We start from the raw sequence: 23,795 nt of genomic DNA, 5'->3' as shown, positions 1-23,795 counted from the left end.
GAAAGAGATAGAGTGGGTTGTATTGATCTCGAGGATTCAACAAACAGCACCTACTCTGCCTCCACCCGCTCTCCTTTCCTATCCAACTTCGCCTTACTCTTCAACCCTCTGTCTCCCTCTCTTTCTCTTTCTCTTTCTCTTTCCCCGTCTCTCGCTCTCGTTTCCTCCATGTATTCCGTACCATTCGATTCCGCTCGTGGATAAAGTTTGATGAGGGCAACCCTCCGCGATAGTTCCGCCCCGTCTCATTGTCGGGTATAGATTGCCGTTGATCATTACTACTTTCCGTCTAATGCCCTTTCGACTCGCGCAACTAACCCCATCGCATTTTATTTTCAACTTACACGCGTGACAGGGATAAATAAATAAATTTTAGTCAGAAGAAGGTTTCAAATAGTCAAACGTGAATGGACCCTGGATTTTATGCATTTAGGACGAGAATGTTAATTAGGAGAATTTGAGGACATCTTTATATTATTTTCTAATTATTAAAATTGTTAAAGAAAACAGCAAATTTTTAGCAGGCTACTGTGCGTTGAAATTCGCGGAGGAAATTTTTATTTATTTCTTGTAAAGATCCAGGGTCTAATCATGACACTGGAAACCTATAGCATTTTCAGTATGTCATTTTATGGAAGAAGCTGATCATGAAGAAGTACCATGAATATTTTACACGAATTTATGTACTTAATTAACCCCTTGCCGTATCATTACTTTCGCAATGATAATGATTCGAATTTTGCCGATCGTATGTAATAATTCCTTAAAAAGAAAAGCAAAATTTGTAGTTATCGTGTGTCTACGTTTACTCGGCAACTTAAATATTTATGTCAAGAGAACAGAAATCCCATCACGAGTCGAACTCGTTATTTTGAATAAAGTTCCGCGGTGTAATTATAAGTTTGCCACTTCTGGAGCAAGATATGTAGTTGCAATGCCATCGATGCATCGACATCCGTCTTTAAAACGTTAAACTCGACTCATTTAACACTAAATTTACGGAGCATTAGAATCAGCTGTTTTATATTTGTTTATAAAAATAACAATAAGACATTTATTCTGATTTTGAACGATTGTTATTGTAATATTTGTCGCAAGTAACACATATATTGAATAAATAACTCATAGATGTAAAATAAATTCTCCCCAATTTTCCTTCAACTTGTAAACAAAAGTGATACGATTAATAAAATACGATTATTCGAGTCACGCTGCTCATTTTTATAATAGTTGCCGATTGTCAACAATTATAAAAACGGGGTGTGAGGCTCAAATAAGTTCTCAAATTGTCCATTTTTGTTTTCAAGCTGAAGGAAAATTAGGGAGAATTTACTATATCTGAACAATCTGAATAATCGCAAATTAAAAAAATTGGTGACCCGCCATTTTGACGGGTTTCGTAAACCCAGTGTTAAAAGCGAAAGTTTAACAAACATATTCCATATTATATATATAAACCAAAGCCTCAAACGAGGTGCTATAAATTAGGCTCTTGTTCTTTCGCCCGACGCTCATAGATCGATTCCCGCGCTTTTTGCGCAGCACTGCAGCAAAATTAAACCTCCGCATTTCCGCGAAGGAGGCAGCTAGACGTTTTCGATTAGAGCCGGCCCCCGGATCGTCGAATCGACCGATCAATCGTTAACGGGCTAAGTGTCTCCGTCTCGAATCATCGGATATCCATTTTTCGAGGGTGAGGAGAAGAAAGTTGTACGTGACACGCGATACACCCGGCCCTACGAGCGTCGGCCACGCGATGTGCTAGCTCACCGGCGGGCTATCACCCCCGTTGCGCACCCCTGGCAAAACAAACCCTGCCGGCTTATCCAATTCCACGGTATTTCCACGAATCTCTTCCATCTCCTGTCTTCCGTGCCACCCAGCCCTGACGCTCGCAGTTCCGACGTAATGGAGGTGGGGACTCGCATTTGTTCCCGACACCCTAACCCTTCCCCACCCCTTTCCTTCCCCAACCCTACCGACGAGCCCGTTTTTGCCTGGCCGTTCCTTCTGCTTTCTTCGTTTTTACCTTCGCTCCCGCAATCCCTGCCGTCGAACCCCTCTCTATCTCTCCGCGCGAGCCTAACTTCCTGCCGTCGTCGGCGTGAAAACGCGTCACCTCTGAAACCTAGACGCCGCTAAAAGCGTTCGAGCGAGTCTCCTGCAGAAGCGGATCAGGAAAGTCGCTTTCAGCCGAGACCGGGGATCGTGAAAGCCCGCTACCTGGCCATTTCTTTTGACTTTGTGGCCGCGGAAAATTGAGGGACTTCAGTTTTAGAGCATTCGCGGCGGCTAGGGAGCGGCAACGATATGGAACTGGCAGACGATGCTTTATTATCTCTTTGGGAAAGTTAATTTTCTCGAAGCCGGGGTTGGGCGGCTCTTCGATTTCGGGTTGGTTCGATGGATTTTTAAATTGGGGTGGGTCTGAAAGTCGATAGTGATTGGCTTCTGGACAAAAGTCGATTACTTCCTATTTATTTTGCAGACGAGTTCCTTCATTTTTCAAATCTGTTTCCGCTAGTTCTTTTCCATCTTATGGATGAAGATATGCACTAGTTTCTTTTCGATTGGATTGACGAAGAAATCCACGATTTTCTTTCTATTTTATGGATGAAAAGAATTCACTATTTTCTTTTTATTTTATAGATTAAATTAGTTTCCTTCTAATTTACAAATATGAAAAGTTCAGTAATTCCTTTCTATTTTATAGACGAGTACAGCCCACAGTTTTTTTTTCATTTTACAGATTAGAAAAGTCTACTAGTTTCTTTCTATTTTATAAATTATAAAAATGCCATATCCGACACTTTCTTTCTATTTTACAGATTATAAAAGACCACTAATTTCTTCCTATTTTACAAATAAAAATTTGGATGCATCCAAGGAGAACTTGTGACGTAATCCAAGAGAACTTGTGACATATCCAAGAGAAATTGTGACATATGCAAGAAAAATTCTGTCTTATCCGTGAGAAATGCTGATGTACCCCATTTGTTTGCCAAGCAATGAAATTTAGGTTCGCGCAAGGGTGACAAAGGCGCCGGCAGCTATTGTAGGTGGACGTTCCCCGCTAAAACAATTACCATTTCGAGGTTGCCGGTGTACACAGCGTCCTAGCGCAATTTATTTTTTAAATTGCCTGTCCCGGGGTCCCGTGAAGAGGGGCTTTAACCGTAGCGCCAGAAATTGGATTTAGGGGTTGTCTGGGATCGTCTGAAGCGCCTCAGATTTTAGGCGGCCGGTTTTCCAAGGAAGTCTCGGCAAGTTTTCCGGGAAAGTTTCGCCCCGTGGCTGTCTCGTTCTTTCCCGTCGGTCCAGGATTTGACAAAATTGCAGCGTTTCCGGTCCAATGGCCCGTGGCGAGACATTCCGCCGAGACACTATCAGGAAACAAAGTTTCGAACTGAAAGACCCACGGACAGGAAGGACTCGGTAAACTTCTTTCTGGAATAAAGAAGCAACTTCGCCCGAGGAGTCGATACTCGGAAGATCCGCTGTTTTTCCCGTCGTCGAGCGCATGATCGAACAGGGATCCTCAGAGTGTTCCTCGTTCGTTCAAGATGGACATTATCCTTCGTCATCGAATCGCAAATCCTGCCGGCCGAATCGACTCTCGATTCGGCTCTATCCGCAGATTAGAGTCATCTATCACCCGGATTCGATCCGGATAAGTTCGCCGTTCCGGCTCCGGCGAGATTCTTATCAGCCTGACGAGGTTCCTCGATAAGAGCGTGTCCTTTCCGTCGTACGCAATATTCTTCTTGCCGGGGTTGAACTTCGATGGGGCGGACGAGAAGTATTTCGGGAGCAGGCCATGCGACATTGATCTGCCGGCTTATTCGGGGAACACGTGTCACGTAGTCCGGCAGGATTCAAGACAATACCTTTCTTCTTTAGCCATTCCACTACCATAACCGTTCTCCCAAACGATAAGTGCAGAATACAAATTATTCTTCGATCTCACCCACCGACTACGCCCCTTGTGTCATTAAGGCGTCTTTTTAATTGTAAATCGGTCAAAGTATTTGTAATTTAATTCGTCTCAACTTGTTCTAAGAAATTATTCTTCAGATTTTTTCTTCATCCTGGAATTTCTGATTTGATACTGTGAGTGATAATTTTGATATTTAATGAATCAATGATCATATACAGGGTACAATGATGATATTCAAACAATGCAGGAACTATAGAAACTATACATAGAGGCATCAAGTACTTCCTCGACGTTCTAAAAGTTTATTTTTAAAATTTTTTCTTGAAGCTTTTGCTCTCAATAATTATAGCAATTTAACAATTGCTGAATCCACTATGGCACATTTCATATTATTTTCTAGAGAAGCTCTAAATATTTCAAAGAAGCTGTAAACATTTTAGAGAAGCTATAAACGTGCCAAGAAATCAAAGCACTTCTAGTCATTTGACAAAATCTGACCATTTAGCAGTCTATAAAGATAATTGCAGGGGATGGTTAAGGAATTATTCATCTTGATCAAATGATCTGCAAATGCTTCCATGCCACGAGAGGATCATCACTCAAGGAACAAACGGCTGGGTCGGAGTCGAAGAGAAAGAGGAACAGGAAATAGGATACTTCGGCCCACTTTGGCGACGGCGATCAGATATATCGTGGGTTTAGGGTTGGCCGAGAAGGATCGTTGCTTATAGAACGAATGCGGGGCTGGGTGGCCGAATAAAAATGGGATTTTGCGCGATAAGCTGGCCAGAAATGAGCGCACCGTGTCAGGTTCAAATGTCGTTCTACCCTCGTCGCGTATTTTTTTTTGTCTTCGCCATTTTTGCCGGTAAGGTTCACCTTATCCTGATCCCGACATCCTTTTCGTTTCTTGCCTCCTTAATGTTCCGGAATCCCCCTTTTTACCCTCGTTGAGACCCACGTGTTTGGGATCCAGGGTTCGGCGAGGGTTGGACAAGCCGACGGGTCGGTTCATCGTATATTGCGTCCTTCGGACAAATGACAATTGCAATTCCCTTTTGGAATCTATCGCATTAATCTCCCGTCCGGACGTTAAATCGTTGGGGACTGGTCCGCTTTGTCTCGGACAGGTTCGCGCCATTCTTTCCACGGCAAACATCCTCGAACACAAAGAACAACCAGGGGAGTCGAATCTACGAGACCAAACAAACCGAAAACGTTCAAAGAAGATTTTCCATAGGACGCTCCGTTGTCGAGAAAATCGTGTCTGAAAGCGTCGTTAGAGCGAACACTAGAGCGAACGCTAGAGTCATTCAGACTGAAATAACTCGGAAACTATGCGTCACAGGAAAAATTTGTTTCCTACGATTTTTCTTCCTTTGTTCGAGAAGAATCAGCTACGGCGCTTGAATTTCAGGTCAGACCACCGTGAGCTGGGATATTTCATGAAAATTGCAAAAAGATCGCCAGCAGTTACGAATGTTAGTAATCTAGAAGCTTCCGGGAGTTATTTCTCCGCGGCAGCTCGGCGTGCCACCTCGAAATTGCGAAAGTTTGCCGCGCCATCAAGAAAAATGACGAATCGGTTGTAGGGTGGCGGAGTCTCGCGCCTCGGATCCCCTGTTCCTCTGGCGTACCGTATCGGCGTTGCCATCGTTTCGATCTTCTTCGCAGCGCCCCGGAGAACTCCCGACTGCAATTCCGAGGCAGTTCCGACGACAATCCGCAAACGTACCGCGAAACGCTATCATCGGAGCTTAATTCGAGCCAACCGGAATCTTTAGTTCCGCGTGGGCATGATCGTAGCCGGCTTCGGGGCCGGTATCGATTGTTCCGCGTCGAACGTCGGAACGATAGAACGAGATTGGGTTTCACGGTTGCACCGGCGACGGATGGGGGAGGGTGGTGCAAGCACACTTTACCAGGAAGATTGATTAAGCTGCCGTAGCCACCGCCGCCGCCCACGCGAGCTATATTAAAGACGTGACCCGACATAAAGGATCTCTCCTCGTCTTCGGCTGGCGCACCGGTCTCTGTCCCTCTCGCTATCCTTCTATCTCCTCTGACCACATTGATTTTCCGCGGTGCGCCTCCCCCTCGCGCGTCCGTTTCTTCCTTCTTGCCGGTAATTTTCTCTCGACAAACTCCTCCCCGTATCTTCCCCCGTCTTTCTTTCTTCTTCTTCTTTCTTCGTCGTCGTCGTCTTCTTCTTCTTCTTCTTCCTCGTCGACTACAAACAACCAAGAAACGTTTTCTTGGTCGTTGTTATCGTCCTCCAACCATCGGATTCGCTGTTTGCTTAGCCCGTGCCGGCACTCGAGCGGAGAAACAGCGGCCAGTTTCCTGGACCCCGAAAGCTTTGCAAGTTTGATTGAATTCCAACGAGTGGCCGGTATCAGGAAATGGACAAGTTCTCCGCTCCCTGTCTTGTTCCAGACAGCCTCGTTTCCTCGGTTCCCTGCTGGTGCCCTTTTTGTCCTTTTTGTTCTTCTTGTCCTACAGTTTCCTAGAATTTTGGGAACTATTTTGATGAATTCTCGAATGGTCGACGATCTCCGGGAGTTCCTAGATTACGAGGTATCACAAGACAGGTTTACGATCCGGAGTCACTGAGTTTTTCAATCGCGAATTTGTTATTTCCGAGGGACGAGTAGATCGTCATCTCTACAAATCAGTAAAAACAATTATAAAGTAAACTAGCAGTCAGGGTATTACGAAATAATCGAAACTTCGAAATGACGATTTGTCAAAGCCGGCTTAGCCATTGCAGCTCCAGAGTAATTCGATAGTTTATCAACTTTAGAAAGTATACGATTTTTAAGATCGAGTGGCGCAAGAATAGCAGTAAATAAATGTTCCTACAGGCTCAAAGAGATCGGTGGAGATTCTTTGTACTGCGAGGAGCATCGACCAGTTTCCTTGCTCCGGAAAGCTTTGCAAGTTTGATCGAATTCCAACGGGTGGCCGGTATCAGGAAATGGACAAGTTGCCGCTGTCTCTGTCTTGTTCCATGCAGACGTTGTTTCCTTGGTTTTCCGGTGGCGTACTTTTTGTTCGGGCCGAGCCGATACGCTGCCCGATGGAAAGCTTTCAGCCTTTCTATCCCGAGTTTTGGCCCCCGACCGGTTATTTTCGGTTCTCACGTCCGCCGGAGGGATTAAAGAGAACGCGGGCGGGATTACGGAGTTTCGTTATTGCCGCCACTAAATGTCCGTTCCCGTTGTAGTTTCTGAATTAAGCGCGGCTAGAGCTTTTATTAAAAGCTTGGGCCGGCGCGCAGCTCCCGCGCCGTGCCGCGCGCGCTTCAATTTTAAAATCCGCCCACCGGACGAACGTATTTGAAATTAAAATAGAGTTCGAAATTAAGCCGGAAAGAGTCGAGCGACGCCCCGGGTGAATAGATATTTTATTCCGGCGAATATTTATTTCAACGTTCGCTTTTGTCCGTCCGGGGCGAACCGCCAGCGCACACGAGGCACGAAAAAACGTTTCGCAAATATGCGAATTAATGCTGCAGCTAGCTTTCCATCTTCCCTGGCTGCAATCAATTCGCTTTGGAAGTGACGCTTAAATGAAACGAAAATAGGGGGGACGCGTTCGGTGATGGTCGGCCGGACCTCTGACAGAGAACGTTCCGTCGAGACTGGAATTGTCGGAATTGTGTTGGAAATTCTATTGTTTTTCTGAACGATACTTTGCCATTAGAGTGAATATGAATTTTTTCCCCCATTGTTTAAGAGACTATCAACGAGAACGAAATTCTAATGAAAACAGTGCTGCGAAATACAGGATTTTGCATTGATCATTGAAGAAAATATTTTCTACATGATACATATATGCACAATTATAACTCTGCAGCTCTTTGTGCACTTTTATCAAATATTTTATCGAATAATTTTGTCTAGTAGCATTTTTATTTTCTTCAAACAACGAGCAATTTTTTCGTTGACGGAGGAAACTGCTCTTGAATCCTAGTATTTGTAAAATGTCGAAAACTTTGTATAAACATTTGCAGTCTAGATTTACAACTAGAGAGTAAATGCTGCGAAAAAATCGTGCGATGCTGTTCGATTAATTTCGACTGGTAAAAAATGTCGAGGTTCGAACAAACGTTGAAAATTCACTTTTTATTTAACGCCTGCACGCTGCAACCGCGAGATACAGAAATTTGATTTCGCATAATCATCCGCGGTGCGGTTATGACGCCACCAGCTTTGTTCGTACGATAGAATACTTTCCGCGAAGAGTGATAGAAGCCTCGGTCGGTCGAGCGACACATTAATTTTTTCCAGCGTCACTTCTCATGCACAACGCCGCGTCATCGCTCGCTGAATCAACATCCAATTAACTTATTTTGCCAGCATTTTCCTGTTACCTTCGAGCTTGTTTACCACGATATTCTGCCGTCGCTGGTCGTGGATAATTTCGTCCGGGGTTTTCACTTTCTCGGAACGTGTTGTTCGCTCGAAAAGAAAAAGAAATAGAACGAAATCGTCAGGAATTACACGAATGGCCATGCACCGGGATTTCCGCGGGGTTTCCCGCCTCGGGGGAGAGTGCATATTTCACGGGGATCCAGTTAGCGTAGGACATTGTTCCGAATTTCGGTCGGTTCGCCGATCCTGGAGGATCCAAGGTTCTTCCCCTCATGAATTTCACGGAACAAGGTCCTTCCTCGAGTCTGCTACCCGACATTGGTCCATTGTCCGACCGGAACACCAGTTTTCCTTGGAATTCCCTGTGGGAGAGCCGGACTTATAGAGACTTTCCAGTCGATTGTTGCCAAGGGGTTTCTTTTTTTATAACGCGCCGTCGAAACCCGGCCGATTCTTCGGCGTGGAACGCTTTGTTCTCGCGTGAAAATCGAATTCCCGAACCCGGCCCGAACCCGGCCCGTGCAATCTCTAGCCCGTCGGCACGTTTCTTCGCACTTCGATGTCCTGCCTCTCTTTGATGTTCGATGTTTAACTCGTTCTGTCGGCTGCGCTATGACTCTCTTTGTCGCTTTCGCTCTCTGCATTTTGCGGCCGCGAGCGAGATCGATCGTTCTCTCTCGCTTCGACGCTCGCCTAACTTCTCCGCTCATCCCCGCCGCTGTGCATACGATAACGTCTCCGAAATTGGTGCAACGAAGCATCCCCGGGCCGCCGGACATTGACGTCGAGGTGAGTTATGGCGCGGTATAAAAATTTCGACACTTTAATCGACGCGCGATTTATCATGCGGCAACACATGGCGGAGACCCGGCACAGCCAGCGGAGCGACACCAATTTCATTTGCGGACCAAAGGACCGAAGTTTTAGGGACCTGGTCACGCTCCGGTGCCTGGTTCCGAGAGCCCCTGCGGTCACAACTTCGTTGCACTAATTTCCACCGCACCGTAATGCTTTCTTCGTCTCACCGTCTTGCTGTGTTCCTTCTCTGTGTCTTCTTTGGCTTACGTACTTTAAGCTCATGTTTTCCTGTCACCTGGAAAACTGATCAGACATTTTTACGGATCTCTGCGACAGTGTACGTTTTCGTCGAACGTTACGTAACCCCGCGTTTCGTGTCAGGACAGTTGACCCTCCGCACTCGAGTGGTGCAATTAAAAATTCTTGTGCAATTTTTTTGAAAGGATTTTTAGTCACTTCTCTGGTCACTGATTCATTCTTTCTTATTTTTATATTAAAAATTGTTTCTATGAGAAGTTTAACATTAGTCGGTAGTTTCAGCGTTAAAGTCTATAATAAATTGTGCGCGTGCATGAAATGAACTGTAGAAAGTTTAAATGCTATAGTACATTATACAGTAGAGTCAAAATAACTCCGAGTGCAGAGGGTGAACGATCTCGCAAAATTCGGCCGATTTATTTCGTCTATGAACAATATTATTTTATCGCCTTATTATCTTTTCTCAAATTCGGCTTTAGTTCATGTTCCAAAGAACAAATTTACAATTTAACAATTAAAAAAATTAAATGAGAAACAAGGGTATACATTCTGCACTTCTGCTGTGTAAAAGATAAGTTGAAAAAATCGCCAAGCTTCGAAAAAATCGACAATAATTCTTAAATTAATTGTGACGTCCAAATTTTGATTGGTCCCATTTTGTTCGAGTGCTCGGAATATCACGATTTAATAGTTCCGCGAATGCTTAGCATCCACGTTGATACAGATCAAGTCAAAGTGCACAATAATTTGAAAAACTGAACGGAATTGAATGTGCGATAGCGTGGCTTGTGAATTCGAATGCTATAGCATTCGTGTTATTTCGCCTTACAATGGAAATGAACGCATTCACGTTCGCGAACGCGTTAAGGGATACTTCCCACCCCCCGGAGCCTGCAGATCAGTCTAGGGACCTTACAGCATCGTTCAGGGATTACCCGGGTCGCTGCTGGAATTTCCGGGCGCAACAAATGTCCCCGAAAGACACGAATTGAACCGAATTTCCGCGTTATCGGCGAAGTCGCGGCGCAAAAGCCATCGGGCGGTCTGGTGAGCGGGAAAGAGACGGTAGAAAGAGTAGTGAGACGGCGAGAGCGACGGTTAGGAGGGCAGTGGAGGGAAGGGGTTGAAGTGAGAGACAGAGTAGAGAGAGAAAGAAAAAGAGAGAGTGAGAGAGAGCGAGAAAGAGAATGAGCGAGAGCAAGAGAAAGAGCAAGAGAAAGAGTGCGAGAGCAAGAGAAAGAGAGAGAGAGAGAAAGCAAGAGAAAGAGAGAGAGAGGCCGCGCTTCCCCCGAGGGTCTTGCGATCGATCCCTGTGCAATTTCCCGCACATGTCCGCATTGATCTGCCCTCACTTGCCCCCGGCACCCACCCTTGCCACACTCAACCACCGCCACCCCCGCTGACGGCGTCACTGACGCCGCTGCCACCGCCGCCGTCGACCACCCCTTAGCTTCTTCGTTGCTCCTCCGATCGGCCAAACACCCTCCTCGCGCCATCCGCTGTCCAAAGTCGTTCGAAACTACCCCCTTAGTTCTTTCCCTAATGTGCCTTAGATACCCGCGTCACGGGCAAACGCGCCTGTGTCACGCGCGAGACGACACGCCTCAAGGCCAACACGGTTTTTCAATTTGAGCTGACTGCCTCTGTCCTCTGCGCGCCTCGCGGCGGTTTTCTGATACTTCCTAGATCCAGACGACGATTCGTTCCGAATTCTACCGCAGACTTTTCGCGATCTATGAGATGTCACACAGTTTCCAGAGTTTCTGGGAATTATTTTGCTCGATTTTTTGGGGGGTGGGAGACTTCAGCAGTGGTTTTTAGAACCGAGTTTCTGGTTCGTTTGGTCAGGAACTCGTTACTTATGTTTGCAAGGATATTATTCTGAGAGACATATTTTTGGGAGGCTTGCTTTTCAATGGCAAATTTTATGCTCGGCGAAAGTAATTATTTTAATTACAGTTAAAGTAATCACAGTGTCTAGGAACACATACGATCAGACAGTATTTTTTTCTAACCTTTACTGCTACCTAATATCACTAAACTGCGGATTTTATGCATTTATAACAAAAAGAATAGGTGAAGCATAAAATAGTGACCAGATTAAGAGAAATTAAGAATTTTGATGTATGCATTTATACTTATCAAAATGATTTAAAAGAGAGAAATAGTTGTACTTGGCTCCTGAGTCTTGCAATCGATGCAGACAATTTTGATTTTGCATAAAGATTCGCAGCCTACTAATCACTATTCGATTCCAAAACCTGCAATAGCTTTGACTATCTCTGAAATGTTCTACAAACTCCAGAATTGTTGGAAGTTATTTAGTTCAATTCTCAGGTGGTCGGGGATCTTTAGGGATCCGTAGTCTGCGAGGGTCGCAATCCAAGTTCACAAAGTCCTTCGATCACGAATTTATTACCTCTAAAAGATGGATTGATCATCTTTGACGTCCATGAAAAGCGATCATAAATTCAACTAGCAGCGTGGATAATAAAAATAGAAATTAATAACTATAGGAATAACTATTCGGAATTAAAATGAGAATTTATGGAAACTGATTCAGACATTGGTGTCCTAATATTTTCCTCTAACTCTGTACATCTCTCCAGAGATCTCGCACATTTTTATTTCCAGTAACAATAGCTGGTCAAAGAACGACATCGTGTACATACATAAAAAATAGCCCTAAATATATCTAAAAATATTACGATAAATGGAAACAATTGTGCTCAAAATTTCAATCAAAACTGCTTTTATAATCGTGCTAAATCGAATGAAATCGCGTGTTTGAAGGGAATTGAATTAATACTTCTAGAAAAAGTGTTAAAGAAAAGCCGTGTAAAAACAGAATCGCGCGTATAAAACTTGTAAAATCGAGTGCCGTAATAAGAGTAGCAACAAATAAACGTTCCCGTAGACCCAAGGAGATCAGTAGGGGCCCTTTGAACTGCATTCCCCTCGTCGCACAGTGGCGCATTCATTTCTTTGGTGCAGGCTTACTGAAAACGGAGACGCGCCGCAGAGTGATTTCGGCGTCGAAACGGGGGGTTAATTAAAAAACGCGAGGGGGGTTGGAGAGTCGGCGCGAACTTCTCGCCCCCGGGGTATCGAAATTACGTGGATCCGGGCTGACACAGGCCGCGGCACGGGGCAGACGAGCGATAGGACAAAAGTTATTTTCCAGCGTCCCGTCACTCTTTCTCTCTTTCTCTTTTTCTCTCTCCTTCTCTTTCTCTCTTTCTCTCTCTCCTTCTCTTTCTCTCTTTCTCTTTTTCTCTCTCCTTCTCTTTCTCTCTATCTCTCCTTCTCTTTCTCTCTCTCTCTCTCTCTCTCTCTCTCTCTTCCTCTATTTTTCTCTTTCTCTTTTTCTCCGACTCTCCACCCCGACCGCCCTGAAAAGCTCGTAAAAACTTGGCCAGGCGTCTGTGCGAGGGGGCGATGTGGTCGTGGATGTGCACGAGGGCCACGAGTTCGTAGGCAACAACGTGGGCCAGCTAAATTAAACTTCCCTCCCCTCTGGCCCGTGCGGCGGCAGCCTCGAACCCCCATACATCACACGGCCTGTCATAAACCTAAGCCGTGCCAAGCGCGTTCGATGCAACCGATCGTTAAGGAAGTCGGTACCGGAAACCAGGTGTTCCTTCCGACGCTGCGCGCGGATACCAGCTGGGAACCCGTGGCCCTCCTTGCGATAGATAAAGCGCAACGTTTATTGATCGCTTAAAAATTGCCGGAGTTCCGAAGAAATATAAAACTGAGGGGAGGAGGAGAGCGTGGGCGTGTGGGGATCGGGCCGGGAGAACACTTCGAGGCATGTTCGAGAGCGGTGCTCGAACCGGGCTGCCAATTGCGCCCTTGATACATATTGCACCGCTGCATATGCTGCCGTCTACGTTCCTCTGATCGAGGACGCTAATGCGATATATAGTCGCTGCGAATTCAATTGGTCGTTCAAGGTCTTATCCCCCTTTCTTTTCTGTTATCTGCCAGGAGAGCGGCGATTTCGATAGCCACCTTCGCTCGTCGCTTCCATTCTTGTACAGCCTGCACGGCGAATCCTCTTTCCTCCGAAGATTGCCAAGTCGTGGACATATTTCGTATCGGATCGTTCTATAATTACTGCAATTTTTGGAAGACGAAACGTTCCGCGCAATTATTGCGGAGAGAACCTGGGAAACAGAACTTCCACTTGGCTCCGTGTCTTGCAATTCGAGCACACGATTCTTGTTTTACACGAACATCCGCGCGGTCCATTCGTGACAAGGCGGCAGTCGCTGTCGCACAACTTCAGCTTATGATCCTCTCTTCAAGGTTATATTATTTTTATTACCGCAACGTGGATGCACCATGAAGCAAATGCTCGGCTCCATCTTAGCAACCTTTGGCATCCGAAGGAGCAATTAGTCTTCGGCCACCTCGATATTTCCATGGCGAACGATGATTCAGCAAGGTCAAGCCCCGATAGGTCCTGATCGCTCGTAACCCCCGGAGCCTACGAGAGAGGACTTAGGGCAGATCGATCGAAAAACGCCGGTGTATCGTGTGTACATTGGCGTGGGAGGGGCGAGTTACGGTGACCCTTCGGCTGATTAGTTCCCCAGAGAGGAACCGGCGATCCGATTGAAAGGATCCGGGTTCGAGGCCACGTCAGGAGGCGCGTCTCTCGTTTCGTGCAGAGTCTCTTCTCGCGAGGATGGTAACGCCGCGTCGATACCATCGTCCTCCCGGTTGTTTGCGAGACGTTCCCGTTGCGTAAGCGGAGGCAGACGCCGAGGAACTTTCCCGGAAACCCGAAGACATCGATCTTCGGCTTCCCTTCGGCCAATCAGCGTGCGGGCGGGCTGCTTCTTGAGAACCAGGTCCCTCGTTAATGCAGCGCAATTCGTCGGAGCGACGCCGCTAATGGACTGGCGCAATCATCCCGGAGCCTCGCTACTGAATCTGCTTCCTCGTGTTCCTTCCTTCCTTCCTTTCCGCCGGCGAGTCCACCGGCCCGTTCCATTTTCTGCATTCATTTCATAACTCTGTCATTTCGTGTTTTGCTCCCCTTCACCGTCCCCCGGCCTCCCCCGCCACCACTTTCGCGGCCTTTTATTCCCCGACATCTCTCTCTCTCTCTCTCTCTCTCTCTCTCTCTCTCTCGCTTTTCAATTTACCGAACCGCGCGCGCCAGAGGCTCTGTTTCAAAGCGCGCCATTGTCAAACGCTCTCTCGCCAGCCGTTCTCGCGTTTCGCCGAGGACCCCGACGTCTTCTGGGAACCTAGATCAGTTGCCGCAAACTCTTCTTGCCGCGATTCGCATCGATCAGCCATGAAGACTGTCTCATCTAGGATTAGAAAGTGTTTCGATGGTTAGCGAGCGATCGGATCGCAGGATCTTGATCATCTTATTTTAGCACTGCCGATGATAGCTTCTGACAGTTTGCCTAAAGTGAAAATTTGTGAATCCTAAAATAGTGAAAGTATTCAAAGAATATCGATCCCAGCTTACTAAAATTATAGAAGAGAAACGGAATCGCTCTTGGCTCCTGCGTCTTTCTATTGACGCAGGCAATCTTTATTTTGCGCAACGATCCGCAATCAAGGCATCTCGCAGAAAGTTCCAAGTTTCAATCTCTGATCCACGGAACTCTGGGAACCTGCATCGTCAGCCACAAATAGTACTTTTCTCGCTGCAATTGGTATCGATCTTGTCTTCAGCCTTGAGAACGTTTTCGTCTAGGATCAGAAGGTATTTTAATAGAGTTGTAGGAGGTGATTAGAGGTAATCAAGCCAGCATTGATCGGACCACGAGGCTTTGATCAGCTCATTTTGCCTTTAGCATCGTCGAAGACAGCTTCTGGTTTAGGTCAATCATCTGGCAGGAAATTCAAGCTTCGATCGCTGATTCATGGACCTCGGTCACCAGAGTTTCAGTTCTCGAGCTTTAACTAACCCTGGCCTAATCCAGACAATGATCCCGCCGAAGGCAGCTTCTGATTATTCAGAATGATAATTCAGTCATCTCGTAGAAGATGCAAGTAACGATCGGTGATGTTCGAGTCGCTGGAACCCAGTCATTCGATTCGAAGTTCTTTTGTCATACTATTCCAACGAATAGGTCGTCTCTAGCGTCTTCCAATGCGCATTCCAAGGCCACTGTTCCCGCCGTTACGCCGGCTAGAACGGCGCTCCTAAAGCCTGATGGCTCATTCCAGCAGCGCACCCTCTGCTTTACCACCTCTTTCGCGAACATAACAGCCACGTCTCGTGATCCTAGGCGTTTCCTAGCAGACCCTGTCCGCTCAGGATATTTTCTCTTCCGGTAGAGCGTCCCTCCGACCATCCCCCCGCCCGACGTTCTATCATTCTCTTCCGAGCGATCGGCTCGGAGGCTCGTCGTAATCAAGCGCGCGCGTACACTCGCCACCCTAATCGATCGGACTCGCTGCTACAATTACTCACTCACTGTCTTACGTGATTCCCACCGACGGGGAAAAACTTGCCCGCGAAGGAGCCGACGTCAACGTAATCGACCGGCGTTATTCCGCCGCGATCGCGCCTCGACTTGCGATGAGAGGCTATTTTGGGGAACCGGTTGCTACAACGCTGTTTTCGCACGTCGCCGAGCTCCATTCCGCTTGAGCGTCGATTCCGAAACTTTGGATGATCCTTGGACGCTGCGAGAACGTCAACCCTTTGCACTGCGAACTATTTTAACTTCAGAACTAAGATATTTGTGACAATGTATTCCGATTTTGTGTTATTTTTGCGTCACATGCGTATGAAATTGTGAACTTATTCGCTCTTATATCTTTAACAACTCTTTCGATATAAATCGAATTGACAATGTAGAAGTTATTTTTAAAAATGATTCTACAATTTTCAGTGACTCACTCCGAGTCCCCATTCGAGTGCAAAGGGTGAGAAAATGCAGGCTGGATGGCAATTCGCACGCGAAACGTTGGTCGCTGCTTCTTTTTATTCGTCTCGTTCGCTGCCATGACTTTTTCTCGTTATTTCGTTACTACAGTCGCAGGGATGCATGATATTAAAAATTGGAATATGGTGTCGTAAAGTAGAGATTTCAAGCTTTAATGATTCCAAAGGAATCGTAATTTTATGATAGCTACTAACGGAGTTACAGCTACTCGAATATCGACAATTTTGTGACCAAAAATTGGGGACGCTTTAATTTGGCTGTTGAGTGTATCTTCATTGTTAAATTGTTTTATTAACTGCGACACACTTTCTTTGTGCAATGTCAAGGTTATTTGATAGTCGTTATCAAGATTATTCGTCGGAGGAAAATTATGAACGTCGTACAATTAGTGTGGTTGGTAACAAACGTGTTCGTCCTTAACTGGTCAGATGATTTAGGAGCTTTTGGATTTTGATATCTCTGTCGAGTAGAAATACTTCGACATCTCTGTGTCAAAAAATAGTGTTCAATCATACTTGAACATGTTTAATAAATAAGGGAAGCAACTATGATTTTATTCGTAACGAATGTGAACACATAATCGTTCATCGAGAGAGAATTCTGCGGTCCAAAGACACTCCGCTGGATCAGCTAAAAATTGTGGTTTCTATGAAAATATTAAAACACCGTTTAACTTTATTCCCGTCTCTGAGGCAAGCCTAAACAGCGCTGTTTCTTGTTCGACTGACAAAGCGACGTGCAGCAATTGCGTGAACACTATCAGCGAATATAGCATGAGACCAGGGTTCATGGCTAATGATAGAGGATAACATCATTTCGTGCAACTATAACAAGACTTTCGGTCAATATTCAGTTTCCACTGACGATGTTTACCAAGCAAAAATAACATACCGTTACCACGCCCACGATACTCGTAAGATGATATCAAGCCAGCCAGCGAAAATTGTATCCCAGCGAAACCAAAAAACGTACCGAAACGAAACTCGCTCTCCCATCGCGATCGCTATACCATCCCCCGATAAATCAGCCCGATGACAAGTTAAAAAACTATTCCGCGTTCTCTCGCCGCATACAGGTGTCGTTTCATAGGCAGCTCGAGATTTACTCTCGCGCGGTCGCTATCGCGGGGAAAAAAAAATCAGAACGGAAGGGATCTTAGTTCCGCGCGGATTCCGGGCCGATCGAGCCGATTCGTAAATCATCGGTGAATACGGTCCCGGGGCTTTCGCGATCTGTATACCGGTTGTGTAATTCTAATAAATTGGTCGTACGTCCCGCGTTGTAAATCAGCGCGAGCGCGGTCTCCGCCGCGTTTTCCTTCTTGTCGGGGCGATACATCACCCCGGCAAAAATTAATCCTTCGAGTCGCGAGGACGAGTCTGCTCGTAAATTACACGCGATGCCGCCCACGGTATCGGATCCCCGCGATCGTCTCAACACACTCCCACGATTTTTAACGCTGCAACGGTGCTAAGCTGCCGCGCGCAGAAAACAGGGGGGAGGAAAAAAAACAATCGTGCGAGACATTAGCGAGACCGAGACAATTCTGTCGACGTTTCACCGGGATCCGCGTTCGTTTCACCGTTTTCCGGGCCATCGAGGAAATTACGTTAGGATGAACGCGACGCACCGCGGTCCGAAACGCGATTCCAGCGAACATGTATTAAAAGTGCCTAGTTGTTTCTGTTATTTTATGCTCGTTATGCTTACTCGTTACTATCATCGCCTGTTCGCTCGTGTTAACGAGAATGTGAAAGGTTTCGGCGAAATTAGAGAATACGCGAATGTAATGAGAAGCACGAAGAAGCATCGCGACGTATTAAAATCGTGGAAAATTCGTGTTTTGCAAAAGAGAGTATTTATATTGCGAACACGTGCAGAGAACAGCAAAAATAGCACAGCAATTTTGTTCATGTCAAAGTATCGGAAGTGCGAAAATATTACGATGCTTCTTCGTGTTTCGAACTACTTTCGTGTTTCTCTAATTTTGCCAAAACTTTTGCTCTCTTCTTTACACAGGATATGAACAAACGAGTTAAAGAATTGTACTTAGGTGTGAATAACATAAAATTTGAGAAATAAATAGGTATTTTTAATGGACGTTCATGTGAAAGGAAATATTACGGGGCAAATCATTTTGGCCAGCTGAAATTGTGTTTCGGACTACTGTGTGAAACTACGAAAGAATGAAAAGAGATCGTTTTTTCTTTTGCAACAGATGCGGATGATTCATAAATTTCGTTCTACCTCGTTGTTCTCTGAAATCATTTTAGTAACAAGACAATTCGAAAATACAGTAGAGCCTCGATTTATTAGGTCCTTTAGCATCAAAATTCTCTGTTGTGCAAATGCGTTTGATACGTAATCAGCTGAATCTAAAGCAGCTCGTATACAACATGATTAGTATATACATTAATAAAGATGTAATCTGACACTGTAATTAAGCAGCTGTTCTATTATAGGAACATTTATGCAATTCTGATTAACCTGGATAGTCGAGGTGACACTCTGTGATGATTTCTGAATTCCTTAAGTTTTGTGACGGATTTTTAGTCATTGAATAAGCTGTCGATTAACGCAATACAGTAAATTTTCTCTAATTGTCGCTCAGCTTGTAAACAAAAGTCGACAATTTTGGGAAGAGGAGATGCGATTATTGGAATCTTGCATCTCGTTTTTATAGTTGTTGACAATCGGTAACTATAAAAACGAGCCGCAAGGCGAATTGTCCATTTTGTGCGCAATATCAGCGCGAATTGGAGGGAAATTACTTACTTTCTTTGAACACCGTTGCGTCAATTCGCGTTTACAAAATTCGAAAAATCACGCAGAACGATCTAAACGCCACAGGACAGAGTTTATAGAATGAACTTTAGTTGCTTCGGAAAAATAGAGCGATATTTAACACTAGATTCACGGAACCCGTCAAAATGGCGGGTCATCATTTTTTTAATTTACGATTATTCAGATCATAAAGGTACCATAATCCTACAAGGTAACCATAAACCTACAACGCTCGTTAGAAATCAGAATAAATATCTTATCGTTATTTTATTGTTATTTTCACAAAACTATTGCTTGTAGTGCTCCGTGAATCTATCGTTAAACCCCAGAATAGCGAAGTTTGCAATATCGAAAGTCTCGAATCTTCGACTCGTTCAAACTAGACACGAACAGTTTCAAGATTCGTGCGGTCTCCATTTTTGACTCCCGTCGCGCAGACTTCCCACCGGATCGTTTCGAATCAGCTGAATCACAGAGCCAAATAAAGCGAGACAAAGCCCGTTTTTTTAAGTCGCGCGTTGGCTGTCGGCGCAATTACCGTCTCCCAATTACAAACTTCATCGATCTCCCCGGGAAAAGAATCTGAACGGTGCGAGAGATCTCGCAGGAGGATCTCTTCGATTGCTTAGCCGCGACGTTGGTGCCTGCACATCCTTCCCTTTTTACGTAATGAGACGCGCACGAAAAGTGGGAGAGGCGGCCTTTTGCTTAGAGATTCGTAGGAAAGATAGTCGTAACGAGGCGTAGAGGGTGGATCAATACGAGGGTTCTTACGTAGTTCGCCGACTGTCTCTCTCTTTTCTCATTCTCTCCGTGTCTCTCGTCCTTTCTCCCGACACCACCACCCACCCGGCGTCTTCCGTTTTCACTTATCTCTTTCTTACATCGGGAACTCCCGTTTTTCTCTCGATATCTACCTTTGTTTTCTCTCTGCCTATACTATTCTCTCTCTCTCTCTCTCTCTCTCTCTCTCTCTCTCTCTCTATCTGCTCATCTCTTTCTCTCACACACACTCACCGAGAGCTTGACATGCACGGAGGTGGGTGCTCGTTCCTGCGGGATCATGCGTTCCCCTTCAACGTTCATAGCGTTCGCTTGCGAACCGGCGCGTTTCGCGTCTCCGGAAAATCGTTTTCGCCGGGAACCCCCGAGGGCCCACGTGCATTAACGTCGGTAAATTTGCGATTGATACATCGAAGCGACACCTTCCTCGGGCTCAGAAAAGACGAACGAAGGGGACAAAATGCTCGGGAACCGAGGGAACCGGTGCGTGTCGGGCCGGTTGTCGCGATCGATGCGTTCCGCGGCGAATCGAATCCACTTTGATACGAGAGAGAAAACGAAAGAGAGAAAGAGACAAAGAGATCGCGCGCGTGAGAGAGAACGAGAGAGAGAGAGAGAGAAAGAGCAACGCCGCCGAGCACGACAACAACATCAACAACAAGAACAACAGAACACACCAAACATCCTACAACCGGGCATGCCCTGAGAGTACGAGAGTAGCGAGAGTGTGCGTGTCCAGAGACGAGAGAGCGTGTGCGTCGCGTGTGAATGTGTGCGTGTGGGTCGGCATGTGTGGAGGCGAGAGAAAGACAGGATATATAGCGGAGGGTGGTGATCGAAAGTGGTGCAGAAAGGAAGAAAGAAAGGAGTGGTGAGGCGAGGAGAGGATCGCCGTGGAGTGTCGTGGTGTGCGTGCCGTAGGAAGAAAGATTGCGATTCAGCGCGTGTGTGAGAGCAAGAGCTGGATGTGGAGAAAGACGAGCGTGGACGAGGGTGAAAGATAGCGAGCGAGAGAGACGGAGAGACAGAGAGAGAGAGAGAGAGAGAGGATGGAAGCGATCGAGAGAATGAGAGAGAGAAAGAGAGAGAGAGAGAGGGAGAGAGAGAGAGAGAGGACGAGAGAGAGATTGAGAGGGATTGAGAGGGATTGAGAGAGAAAGAGAGATGAAAGAGACGACAGAATCAACTGACGGGCACGTCCTGGTTGTAGGATCGGTGATGCCGAAGAGGGAGGAATCCGCGATGGCGGCGGTGGCTGCGGCCGCCAGCGAAACTACGCAAGCCGTGGAGAATTTCGCGAGACTCTACACGGCACTGCGCCACGACGACGCTAGGCCTCTCTGCCGTTACTGCGGCAGAAGCTACTCGTCGCCGAGCAACCTCCGGCAACACGTGAAAAATGTCCACTCGAATTGGCCGCCGCCGGATACGTGGCCGCAGTGCAACGTGTGCGGGAAACGCTGCAAGACCAAGCATTACCTGATCAATCATCAGCTACAGGCGCACGGGATACACCAGCGGCCTAGCCTGAACAATCCCAATCAGCAGCACCAGTCGCCCTCCTCCTCCTCCTCGTTGCCATGAGTACGGTCCTCCGAGTCCGACGATTACCGCGCGGACAACGACAACCCGAAAAATCCCACCGCGAACAGATGAAGGCGGGGGCTGGCCCTCGACCCTCCTGGACACAGCCCGGCCCCCGAGGATGATTGCCCTAACTGCACCCTATCGCGGACCCTCGTGCTCCGGTTTCGCATAGATCGTTCCTGGTCGCGTGGAAAGTTGCTCTGCCGGGATGTATACCTTTGGTTGCACGCTCCAAGCAGGTTGCAGGTCGTCTTCTGGTGTCTCGGGTCATGGTGTAGGCAGAGTTGGGCGAAACGTTTATCCGGATACAAATTTCGAACGAAGATGAAGCATCTTTTATTCGAATCGTCGTTCAAATGATTTTTTTGTTTAAGTAGTGCACAACTCTGGGTCTTGGGCTTCGTTGTCTGATTCTTGGGTCTGGGATATGGTGGGAATCCTTTTCGTGGAGGCTCGAAGACTGGGGGGTTCAAATTTTAGACAGGCTTGACGAGACGTCAGTTTTCAGTGGGACGTTCTTACGGGGAAGCTGTAGCATTTTTTATATTGTGCGTCTCGGTTAGGGTATAGAGCATATACGTCATAGGGAAGGATAGTTAATACGCTCGTTTTAGAGAAGTTACTTTCATTCGCTTGTTTTACGGATTTTTACCGAATTCAACGTTGCATCGGGAACCTTCCGTGGCCAGATGGCAATGATAGCTTCGATCGTTTTCTCTTTAGCTCTGAAATGACTCGTTTCTTTCCGAGCCTATTGCAGTTCGGCGCATTCGCTATATCACATGGAACCATAAAGTCGAATCGATCGATGAAAATCAGTCTTGTCCTGTAGTATTAGTTACGAAATAACATCACGTTAGTTACAAAATAACATTTAAGAATCGTTAATTTAAACTCGCGCGGAACTGCAACGCGACGCAACGAATCGAAGAATTTGACATCGGAGATGGAAACATCATCGAAGAGCACGTCAATATATCAGAATGTTCGCCATAAATTCCGCCATCTGGCTACAGAATTAATCAAGCGACACCCTCGTAGAATCATTCGGCGAAACCGCTCTGTATCCTTCCAGTCTGCGCCCCCCTACCCCTAATTCCGGCCGAGTTCCAGATATAGAATCGCGTTCGGAAGTTATTAAAAAAAAGGAACAGAAGAACTTTCCACGGATCTAATAAAATAGCTCGCTGCTTAAAGTCGCCGGCTATTTTCGTGACGGAGATTAAACTCCGAAAGTAGATTACGATCTGGGTTATGCCCCGATTCGTATATACCCGAAGGTCGCGGGGACCATTTCCGGCGGCGGGCTGTATCCACGAGGTCAAACCAAGACGGATTCTTTCTATTTTCCATATTTTCGATGACAGATGAATGGCAACATCAATTATACCCGCGCGAGAACACCGAGAGCGGCCTGTCCGGTGTGCTGAAACCGGCACACCTGGCAGGAAACGTACTTTAATGCATAAAGCGAGGAGCGTCTTCGTTCTCCGTACACACGTTTCGCAGGTATCAGCGTCACTTCGAATGCGTATTAACGAGCTCTTGTCAAGGATCGAATGAAACTGTTCGAAGGTGTCCGATTAGCTGTGAACCGCGATTTTTTCTTTCTCGCTATTCCGTTGCAAAATGTTGCGTATTAATTGAAACTTCGATCGCGTGCGTGTTCGTGCGAGATAAGAAATGTTTAACGCACTTGAAAGCAGGAAGAGATAAACAGGAATATCTTCGATTAATTATAAAGCGTAATTCCGTGGCTATTCCACGTTAAAAAATGCCGCGCAATAATTGAAACTTTGACCGCGTATTCGTGCGAGATAAAAATGTTTAACGCACTTGAAAACAGGAAGAGATAACTGGGAATATCTCCGATTAATTATAAAGCGTGATTCTGTGGCTATTTTTGTTATAAAATGCCGCGTGCCAGTTGAAATTTTGACGACACGCGTACTCGTGCGAATATGAAATGTTTGGTCCACTTGGAAACAGGAGAAATCGAAGAATGATTAGAAGAAGCTTAACACGTTGAGTATCGCGTCGGGGTCATCATATGGATGACACTAATTTTTAACTGGATTTCGAAATTGGTTTTTATTATAATATATTCGATTTGTTAATCGCAGACTGCGGAAGAAATTCGACTAATATTTTCTACGGTAAATTAAAACATTCTGATTTAGATCTTTTCGATTAAACGATTTTGATATCGTCAGAATTTTCGTGGTCGATTTCCGGCGCTCAACGTGTTAATATATCTGACAAAATTGCTACTCTTTTCTACATTCGTCGATAATTCCGAATGGATGCACAATCGAGGCTACGAAAATTTCATTGAACGTCGATGGAAAA

General features: G+C 46.0%; 1 protein-coding gene across 13 annotated transcripts in view; it reads left to right on the top strand.

Annotated features, from left to right (window-relative positions):
- Nucleotides 1-23,795, top strand: part of LOC117225169 (protein abrupt) — a 129,311-nt gene that overhangs the window by 80,726 nt on the left and 24,790 nt on the right. Inside the window, exon 8 of one of the 13 annotated variants that reach the window (XR_013033212.1) lies at nt 21,070-22,955. The exons of 11 other annotated variants lie outside the window; for them this stretch is intronic. Coding sequence is in view for 1 of the 2 variants with exons in the window: in XM_033478594.2 (XP_033334485.1) it covers nt 21,070-21,443 (374 nt within the window). In the remaining variant the exon portion in view is untranslated. The remainder of the gene's footprint in view (nt 1-21,069; nt 22,956-23,795) is intronic. One more of the 13 variants, XM_033478594.2, reaches the window with a different exon arrangement.

Source organism: Megalopta genalis, chromosome 4, assembly GCF_051020955.1.
Source record: "Megalopta genalis isolate 19385.01 chromosome 4, iyMegGena1_principal, whole genome shotgun sequence".
NCBI classification, from domain to species: Eukaryota; Metazoa; Arthropoda; class Insecta; order Hymenoptera; family Halictidae; genus Megalopta; species Megalopta genalis.
This window is presented reverse-complemented; position numbering and strand designations above follow the sequence as displayed.